This window comes from Galleria mellonella, unplaced genomic scaffold (genome assembly GCF_026898425.1).
Source record: "Galleria mellonella isolate WM207_F2 unplaced genomic scaffold, CSIRO_AGI_GalMel_v1 utg213, whole genome shotgun sequence".
NCBI classification, from domain to species: domain Eukaryota; kingdom Metazoa; phylum Arthropoda; class Insecta; order Lepidoptera; family Pyralidae; genus Galleria; species Galleria mellonella.
In genome coordinates this window covers 1,601,615-1,611,960 of record NW_026442039.1, presented here as the reverse complement: position 1 = coordinate 1,611,960, position 10,346 = coordinate 1,601,615, and the positions used below count along the sequence as shown (strand labels likewise).

The 10,346-nt window shown below is 28.9% G+C and overlaps 2 protein-coding genes across 2 annotated transcripts; one reads left to right on the top strand and one right to left on the bottom strand.

Annotated features, from left to right (window-relative positions):
- The first annotated feature begins 3,514 nt into the window (after positions 1-3,514).
- On the top strand, positions 3,515-6,063 carry LOC113511590 (histidine-rich glycoprotein-like). The gene is made up of 4 exons (XM_052894439.1): positions 3,515-3,560; positions 3,873-3,988; positions 5,048-5,214; positions 5,994-6,063. The coding sequence occupies exons 1-4, from the start codon at positions 3,515-3,517 to the stop codon at positions 6,061-6,063; spliced, it is 399 nt and encodes a 132-aa protein (XP_052750399.1).
- A 641-nt stretch (positions 6,064-6,704) lies between these two features.
- On the bottom strand, positions 6,705-8,523 carry LOC113511878 (cuticle protein 8-like). Its single transcript, XM_026895603.3, has 4 exons — positions 8,480-8,523; positions 7,742-7,963; positions 7,449-7,615; positions 6,705-6,858 (listed from the first exon to the last, which is right to left on the bottom strand). The coding sequence occupies exons 1-4, from the start codon at positions 8,489-8,491 to the stop codon at positions 6,792-6,794; spliced, it is 468 nt and encodes a 155-aa protein (XP_026751404.2). The 5' UTR covers positions 8,492-8,523; the 3' UTR covers positions 6,705-6,791.
- Positions 8,524-10,346: the final 1,823 nt, after the last annotated feature.

Below are 10,346 nucleotides of genomic sequence, written 5' to 3'. Positions count from 1 at the left end.
AAGTTCATAATAAAATTTTTATTTTCTGTTATTTATACCAGTGAGAATTTTAAAATAGCTTGTAGTAATTTTAATTAAGGTCAATGAAAAAGAAATCAAAATTACTCAATTAACTACAAATGTCCATTTTAAAAACTCACTAGACTTATAATTATCTAGTGTAAATCGAAAAAAATGATAATATAGTCTTAGAAAAATTAATGTTAGGAAAATATATTGTCAGGCGCTATAATTAATTCAATACTCTTATAAGCTATATTTATTTGTTCCTATTTCTCTAAAATTTATTAGCTGAATGCACATTTCTATTATAGACGGTTATATATCAAAAATTTTAAAAAGAATAAGTATACCATAAAAGCCTAGAACATAAAGGGCATTCATTAAATACTCCATACTAGTACTCCATAAATGGTAATGCATTTTCGTGGCAGATATTTTTTTTTATGCAACTTACAATACCAAACAAGCTGGCAGCCCACCTGATAGAAAGTGGTAAACGTCACCTATAGACGTGAACACTACCATGGACACCACAGAACAAACTGTTTCGCCCATCATACCCCCCATGCGTTGCCGTTCCTGAGGACTCAGGTGTTATTGATCTGTACCCTGTAAATACACTACCATATCCCACCCTTCAAATTGAAACACAGCCATGCAAACACAACTACTTCATGGTAGAAACGCGAATGGGACAGAGGTGCCCAAGCAAACGACTTTTATACAAAGTCTCCCTCTGGTAAGTTTACCAAAGTTATAAATTATTTTTGTATCATGACTAGCCATATCTAACGGCGTTGCTCGTGATCGTATCGTAACATTAAATAGCCTATAATCTTCTTCAAAAAATGGTCTATCATTTACAAAAAGAATTTTTGTTTTTCGACTGATAGTTCCAGTGATTACCGCTTTTAAACACATAAACTCTTCCACTATACTATACTCATATATTAGTATAGATACATAGTTTTTACTGAATACCAAATTACTAAATAATACCAGAAGGAAACTATAGAATGGTTGTCGGAATGGGTACACGAATAGTCCTCTGGTCTATTCATAATGCTGCCGTGAAACAACTGTGATACGTAAATTATTTTTTAAAGTTTATAAGTGAAATATAACAATAAATTTAAGGGGTTATTATATCAGCCGTTAACTGTCCACTGCTGAACATAGCCAAACAGGTTCCATAACGGGGATTTTACCAGTAGTTAGTTAATAGTAAACTTTCGCGTTGTTTATACATATTTTAAATATTATTTTCTAGGCTACGGTAACCGCTTACGAATTCGATAGGCCGAATGCTTGTTTACCATCTCAGTGGTATAAAAAAGATATTTAAATACATAATCGGGACTTAACGCGATGAAAATTCTTTGCAAATAAATACGAGTAGTACCTACATACGTACATATGAAACATCGCCAATAATACTTTTTTAATGTTATTATTAATACTATTTAACTGTAAAGATTTTTTCATCACATTAATACTCGATTGTGTATTTAAAATATTTTGCCAGTAGTTGCCAATCTTGGCAGGCGGATTTGTAACCGCAGTTTAAATTTTGGTGATGTTTTAAGAGGAAGACTGCTATCCATCCCTCCTCCACAAGCTCCCTTAGTCACCTCTTACGATACTCACGGGAAAGAAAGAAGTGACCTATTCTATGCCGAAACCTGCACAATATACAATTGTTTTTGCAATACCTATTTTAGCAACTTTGCTTTAGTCAAGATTCGGGACTCAAAACCGTGATATTATCTATGTCTGCGATAGTAAGTAGTAAAAAACAATATAAAAGAGAACTAGTAACCAAAAAAGTACTTACATGGACAGGAACATGAATAAACATTTGTAAAACTAGTTAACTTTGCTTTTAATTTAAGTGAGAAACTTCTTTTTAAACGCTACATTACTGTTTAAGTTCCTATGATTTTTTTCGAATAGAATGAATTATACTTGCATAGAAAATTTCAGAGGCACAGTCGCAATCCATAACAATACGTTTGTTCTCAGGAATGGTAATGTATGAGGAGTATCATATGCCTATAGATATAGATGATGACCTATTTTGTGGTGTCCATAGTGCTGTTCATATCTACGTTTGCTTCTTTATCATTCTACTTGCCTAAAAAACAACGTTAATACTATAACTTTTTTACTACATAGGAGACAAATAAGCATGGCTCACCTGATGATAAATTATTATTACCGCTCATGGGCACCCGCAATATCAGAGATATTGCGAGTGTGTTGCCGGCCTTTTAAAAAGGATTATGTTCTTTACTTGAAGTCTTCAATATCATATCTGTCTGGAAATAACCGGAATCTCTTTATTTGCATTTGTTATTTCTTTTCTTTTATATTCTATTTAATTTAAATAAATAAAAAGAATACATTTATAAATAAGACAACTTTAATTTTAAATCTAATTAATTTAATTTAAGCTAGTATAATCATAATAGTTTCTAATTATACTTTTAAAATGTATTAGTAAAAAGTTTATTTCTTTAATTCAAAACTTACCTTGAAATCATAACCGAATCACACAATTATAAATATACGCATAACGAACAAATTGTTTTACGAAATTGTTGTAAATTGCTTAGGTACACTTATTTTTTAACTACCAATAGGTATAATATAAAGTGAAATCAATCATAATTTTCCTTGTCACTATAAAAATCGAACATATTAATAGATTTGTATCAGTATTGTTTCAAACTGTGTACCATTTACTGCCTTGATATCCATATTTTAATAATAATAAAAAATTCACTCCTAAAATGAACTTTAAGGTAAATATGTATATTATAAACTAAGAGGTTCTGTTAGCTAAATAGAATAATAGTTTCTAAAGACCTTATATTTTTATCTATAATTTCGCCAGTTCTTATTAAAAAATGAAGATGGAAAAAAAGGACGAAACGCCCCAAAAGCTATAATTATTTTTACACAAATATATAAATAATATATTTAAATTATTAAAGACTTCATAATGTTAAATTTTAAAATTTTATCACACTAATTATTGTGCTACAAATATTAATTATTTATTTTATTAGTTATCGCACGAAATGCGTTATAAAATACATCCGAAAATGAGTTTAGCCAGATCTCATTAGAAATAAATTTGCTACTACTCAAATCGGTACATACTTTATAATAATGCTAAAAGTACCACTTGTTGATTGAACACCTACTTGAAATGAGAACGCCCACGACCTGGACAGCTGAGTATAAAGTAATAATAGAGAATGCTATCTAATCGAGTTATCCGAAAGAAGATTTACTTACTAATTTAGATACTTTAAAGCAGGCTTATGTTAATTTTTTTTTCAAATTAACGAGTTATTGTTTTAATATTAATAAGGTAACAGTTAACAAGATTCCATATCTGTAAATATTATATTGTCGAATTGATAAGTTTTTTGATTACAAAATGAATGTACTATACTTACTATTACTATACTTACTGTAGTGTTAAATTTCTTTTCTTTTCTAGATGTTATATTTTACTACTCTAGTAGCTGCAGCTGCCGCTCAATTTGGCTTTGGAAACGGATTTGACAATGGACATGGTCACCATCATGGTCATCATGAACATGCGTACTCATCTCAACACATCTCACATCACGGCGGACATCATCATGGTATGAATAGTCAGGATGGAGAACATGGTAAGTATGCAAGGTATTAAAAACGTTTTTAAAAGGTGTTCTCCAATAAAACTGTTCATCTTTTTCATAGATTAAAAATGTCGGAAAAAAGTCTAATAATATAAAAAAAATTGCAATTTCTTGTCCCAAATTGGATATATCCAGGGCTATTTATTATTTTACTACTATTTGTTATAATAGGAGAGCATCACCACGGGCATGGACACGCATACTCATCTCAGCATATATCACACCATACCGGACACCATCATGACACAGAGCAGCACGGTCACCATGAACATGAACACCATGACTACCATGTAAGTGCTGTTTTAAGTGTGATGATTAATTTGTAACTTACATTAAAAAAATATACCAAGAAAAAGTAACCAGAAGTTCGACTGTAATTTAAAGTAAAATATGTTTTGAGACGTATTTGGTATGACTTGGGTTTTTTAGTCGTCTGGAGCTATATACATTTATATAAGTAGTTTTTACCCCTGACTTAGTCCACACGACCGGGATATATTTACTGACCGAGATAAAAAATAACCCATATCTTTTTCATCTCATATAGTATATGCATACCGAATTTCATAGGAATTGATTAAGCCCCATAAGGTAACAAACAAAAAAAGCTTATTTTCATATTTATTATATTAGTAGGGATTCTGCGACTATAGTTGTAATAAAACAAAAAAAATCTTGATATTTAAATTCAGGATCGAGACTTAACGTGACAATAAATAGTACCCACATACCTGATTATAGTGCCGACGTTTCAATATATATGTTGTATTTAAATATGTATAAATAATGTAAAAGTTTAAAATAAAAAAATAATCAATTCATAAAATCAAACGATGTGAAAAAGCTATCAAAAAAGTAATTTATTACTTGTAATAAATTATTAATACCTACCTAAATATACACCTACTCACTAATATAAAAATAAAATTAAAAACAATAACTAACTTTTAGGTATGGTTTTCAACAATAATTATTAATTCTATATTACATATTAATATTAGATATATGTATGTGTCTAGTATCGACATATAAAAGTAATCATACAGTTTAAAGAACTTTCCTACCAGTTGCCCAATAATCACAGTTGGACAGAATAATGTGACATATTTTGTTATTTAATCGTTTGGGTCATGCCAAAAATCATGTGTTTTTTGTACAACTTAGAATGGCAAACAAGCTGACGGCCCACCTGATGAAAAGTGGTAACCGTCGATTGTAGACATGGCATCTCCCATGCGTTGCCATTCCTGAAGACTGTTATTCCTCTGTACCTTGCAAATTCTAAGTATTACTGTTATCAGAGCAAAAATCTTTTTTTTTAATTTACACACATCATTATATTTTCTCAGGCACATCCTAAATACGAGTTTGAATACAAAGTATCGGATCCTCACACCGGTGACCACAAAAGCCAGCACGAGACCCGTGATGGTGACCACGTAACCGGTTCCTATTCATTGAAGCAACCTGATGGCTCCGAAATGACTGTTCATTACCATGGTGATCATCATAGTGGGTAAGTAATTCATAAGTATTGCTTTAAAAAATTTATTGCAAACGATCTTACGGCCTATCTTATAGAAAGTATCTCTAAAGCATTGCTATTCCTGGGGATAAAGGTATTATGCCCCTATATTCTATAAATGAATAGTTATGCACCGCCTTTCAAACTGAAATGTACTCGTACATGCTACATGATGGCGGAAACATTAGTAGGACAGAGGTACTAATACCGATAACTTATGTACAAAGTCTATCAAATGTAAAATGTTATTAATACTGGTATTATTAATAGTGAGAAAATTTGTAACGATAGATGGATATTTTTTACTCTTTCATGCAAAAATTACTGAACAGATTTGAATAAAATTTAGCACACGTACATTCAGTAGAGATAAGACCGCCTTTTATACTCCATAAGTGTAATATATATTTACGTTTGCATTATTGTTTAAATAATGCAATAAAGAATAAATAAATAATACACATGTATAATTAAGATATATTATCTTAATTTAGTTCATTGGATAGTTTATGTACTTTTTTTTCGTGGAACATAACTAGCATAAAATATGATTTATTGTAGTTATTAAGATATTTATTACTAGTGATCCCTCCTGGCTTCGCAAGGGTGAACTTTTCGAAGTAGAGTAGTTTTTTTTAATTTATCCGTTACAAATAATTAAACAAATCTTTCATATTTATAATATTAGTATGGATAATGTTACCAATATTAGTAAAAAAATATTATATTATTATTTTATAAAAAAAAAAATATTATGTCTTAATTTTCAGATTCCATGCTACCATCAAGCATGGCACACATCATTTAGTGCCGCATCATAAACATCATCATCATCATTAGACTGAATTATTATTTTATTGTATTTCTTTTTTTTTTTATTAATATTGTTGTATTTTTCTACGCCATTCTGTCTTAATGTATTATTATTATTTAAACGTAGTATTATGATTATATCACTTTCCTTTAAACAGTTTCTATTATTTCTTTATTCAGTTCTAGTACTTACATTGATATTATCTAAAATTAAAAGTCTTAACAGAACCTAACTAAATTCTGTTTAGATTTTTAATTTTAGTTAATTCTTTACTAGACGATCTCTGCATACATATGCAGCGAACGTCCAGTGATGAAAGGTATAAACTGAGTTATGAGTATTTCTCTTTCAAACAATCAAGTAAGTAATTCACTCGATTTTCTTAAAGAAATATTTAAGAATAATTACTAATTATTCTACTAATAATTAATAAAATAACACAATAAATAAAGTTTTTACAACCATCAATAAAAATGCTTATAACTCGATTTGTATTTTCATTATATGGACATTTTTTGCATCATCATCAACTACAATTTAGAAAATTATAATTTCGAATAATTTTATTGTAATTAACTAAAGATCAAAATATTTACACGAACGTTCATTATTACAATAGTAGTGGGAACTTTAAATAAATAAGCATATTTAATTACTTATTATTGCGTTTTAATGATTTTATCTACGTATATTTACAACATTAAACATAACAGAGTTTAAATTAACAATTGTTTTTCTATACTAAAGATCAAATTTAAATGTGATGTTGTTCAGGAATGATGTGTTTGGCATGACCTTCTCGTTTCACGACTGCGTTAAAACTGTAACAAAATATATTAATATTAATTAACTCATATAATAATTATTATTTCTAAGTTGTAAAGAGCCTATTACATGATTTCTAAAAGATTTATCCTGACTTAGTATTTCGAGCAAATTTATTATTTCCAAATGTGATTGCCGTATCAGTTATCTTTTTTTCGTAAAGTGTTTTTACTGTAAACCCTTAGCAGAGATTTTTCTAATAGTAAAAATAACAATATATTTTCGCCTTCAAGTTTATAATATTGTAAATTGACAGAGTTGACTGTTAAGCTCATCTGTGAACATTAATATTTTATTTCAGAAATTGCACTGCTGTTTTAATAGTATAGATAAATAATTATATTGTAACAAAAATCATGAAAGTCCATATATAATACTGTGTTATTTTGCAAAAAATATGAATATTAGAGATATATACAATAACTTTAATTTGATTTGTTAAATTTGTACGTGTTATAATTAAACTTAAAAAATAGTGGCTCAGGAGAAAAATGTCTACTTGATAAGAATATAATTAAAAATGAGACTGTTAAAAAAATTCGAAATAAGTGTAAAAGTATCTTAAAAAGTATATGTAAATATATACCCGTTATGCTTGTCAGCGTGGTACTCCACGATCCTGACAGTACCGTCGGGCTCGTGCAGACTGTACACGCCCTTCACGACGTCGCCGTCGCGCGTCTCGTGCTGATACTTGTTGTCGCCCGTGTGCGGGTCCTCGATCTTGTACTCGTATGCGTATTTAGGGATGGCCTGTAGTAAACAATTGACATATAATATAAGCAAATATTTTTTTATTGTACCCATTGTGGTGTTTATCTAAAAGCCCCTTACCAACATTCGTAACAATTATTTTACTCAGAAATTATGAATACTTACATAGTAATCTACATGATTTTCCTCATGTTTGGGAGCTTCCTGATGGTGAACGGGCTGATGAACAAGCACAACAGGTTTGACTTCATGGTGTACGGGTACATGCTGAATTTCATGACCGCTTTGATGCAACACGATGCTTTGTGATGAATAGGCATGACCATGACCATGGCCGTCTTGTGGTCGTGCGGTGACGACAGCAAAAGCAACAGCAATAATTACGATCTATATTTCGGAAATAAAATGTATTCTAAATTCGTAATTATAAATGTGCTTATTATAAATGCATTGTGAGGCTGCTCAATATTGAAACTAATTCTCTTAATTGACGAAGGCTGTTTGAAAATCTTAATATAATTTTGATAATTAATATATAACAATACAAAAAGAAACTTTTCTTAAACATTTTGTACTTTGCTAAACGAGTGAATTCAATGTTTTATGTTAGACAGACCTTGTATGACGGGTAATGTTTTTATTAAAAAAAAAAAACTTTATGTTATTATGTAAAATTAATAGAAATATTTTAATAGGCTATTAAATTTATTAATTTTATTATTATTTTCAAATAATAAGCTTCGGTAATCAAAAGTTCAATATAATTATTTAACAAAACCACTAAACTAATACTTTTTAAAACTATATATTTAATGCTTTTTAAAATTTTCAGTATCTATAAAACTTTTTTTATTATTCTTTTAGATATAAATATTTATTTAAAACAATTCCAATAAATAGTACCTTAGCTTGCATATTGAATTGTTGTATTCACTTGGAATAGTAAATGGTAACTGATAACATAGACTTGTTTGGTGTTCTTTTTATACAACCTAAGTGATAAAATAAATAGTTACATTTAATTTAATTGCTTTAAAAAAAGCCTAACCAGTTCTCAAAAATTGGGTGACATGAAAGTGTATGCGACCTTGACTAAGTTCGTTATTGCATTCCATTATAGTCACGCCCACCTTTCTTCTTGAAAGTAATAACTTGATATGCGTTTTGTTAACACGTAAGCTTATCTTAAAAAAGATCGACATCAAAGTGATAAATCTTTCTGATGAATGCATGTTTCATAAATATATTTTAAATTGAAAATATTAGAATCAAGTAAATAGATATAAATAGACTGCTTCGAAAAAACAATATTTTGAACCGCACACAAAAATAGCTCTTTCGTTCAGCAAAAGTATAGGCCTAACATGAATCTGAAGGAACATACCTATTATATATTTTTTATGCCTAATTATGGTGAAATCTGTAGACCTATTGGTAACATTTATTTTTTATTTTTTATTTATTTATTTGTATATTTACCATTTTTCTTGTAAATGAACATTTATTCATTATCATATCATAAGAAATCTGTTCTTATTTCAAAGTCACTTAAAAATTATCAAATGTTATTTAAAACAATTCATTTCCACTTATAAGATCTCGTTACATTATCAGTGAAATCATATCTGGATTGATTAAAAATGAATTCACTTTTATTTTAACAAAACTAATTGTACTTTAGTTTAGACTTATTATTTACTAGCTGTTTCTAGCGGCTTTACCCGCGTGCATCGGTATAATATAGAGTATCCTATGTGTTAAGCTTGTATACTACTTTAATTGAGTTATAGACATATAAACATCCTTACAAACTGTTACATTTATAATATTAGTGGGATAAATACGACACAACTAAAACAAACTTCAACCAATTTAGTACAACGAAAGTATAAAATAAATGTCAGATATAAATAATAATATTGTATTAAGATATTAATAATTATTTTGTATTAAAATAATATTTTAATACAAAAAAATACATTGGAGATCTATCACAAGTATTTTACTGAACTTGACTGCGAAAAGTTATTCCAACTTTTCTAACCCATTCTACAGTATGTAATATACAAAATAATGTAGGTATGGTTTGTAGTAATCTGCTATATAAGCACGATAACGAAATGTATTATATTGACTCTCCTCTTGTGTATATTAAATTGGACAGTTAAATTTTTTAAGCAAAAAGTTATCTAACTACCGTTTTTAAAATTCATTAAACATGCAATAAAATTTTAAAGTTTAAAATGTTGTTTTTTTATTTTTTTTTTTTATAGTGGCCAATCTATATAGGTCATATTTAATCATTTAAGAGGACAGATCCTTTATCTATGAATCAGTTTTAAAGAAAAATCTTAGTGTTTTTTACATTTCTAAAACTCCAATCTTAGTCATTTTTATAGTTTCAATAATTAAGATCAATGTAAAAAATAGAATCGATTTATAATCGATCCTGCCTTTATATAAAAGCTCTGAATAAATTTCTTAAAATGCTATGGACTATCTCTAAATAGACGCAAACAAAGTACCTATATGTTTACTTACATTTATATACGTACACTTTGCCTAATCTCTTCTTAAAAATGCTTCTATTAGAAATAATCATCATTATCGTATCAGCCTTTAATTATCCACTACTGAATATAAGCCTTCCCCTTAGGAGGTTTTACCTGTAGTTACCACATTTGGCAGGCAAATTGGATACCGCAGTTAGGCTTTAGAGATATTTTAAGAGTGACGCTGCTACCCATTCTTCGCCCTGTCTTAATCGCTT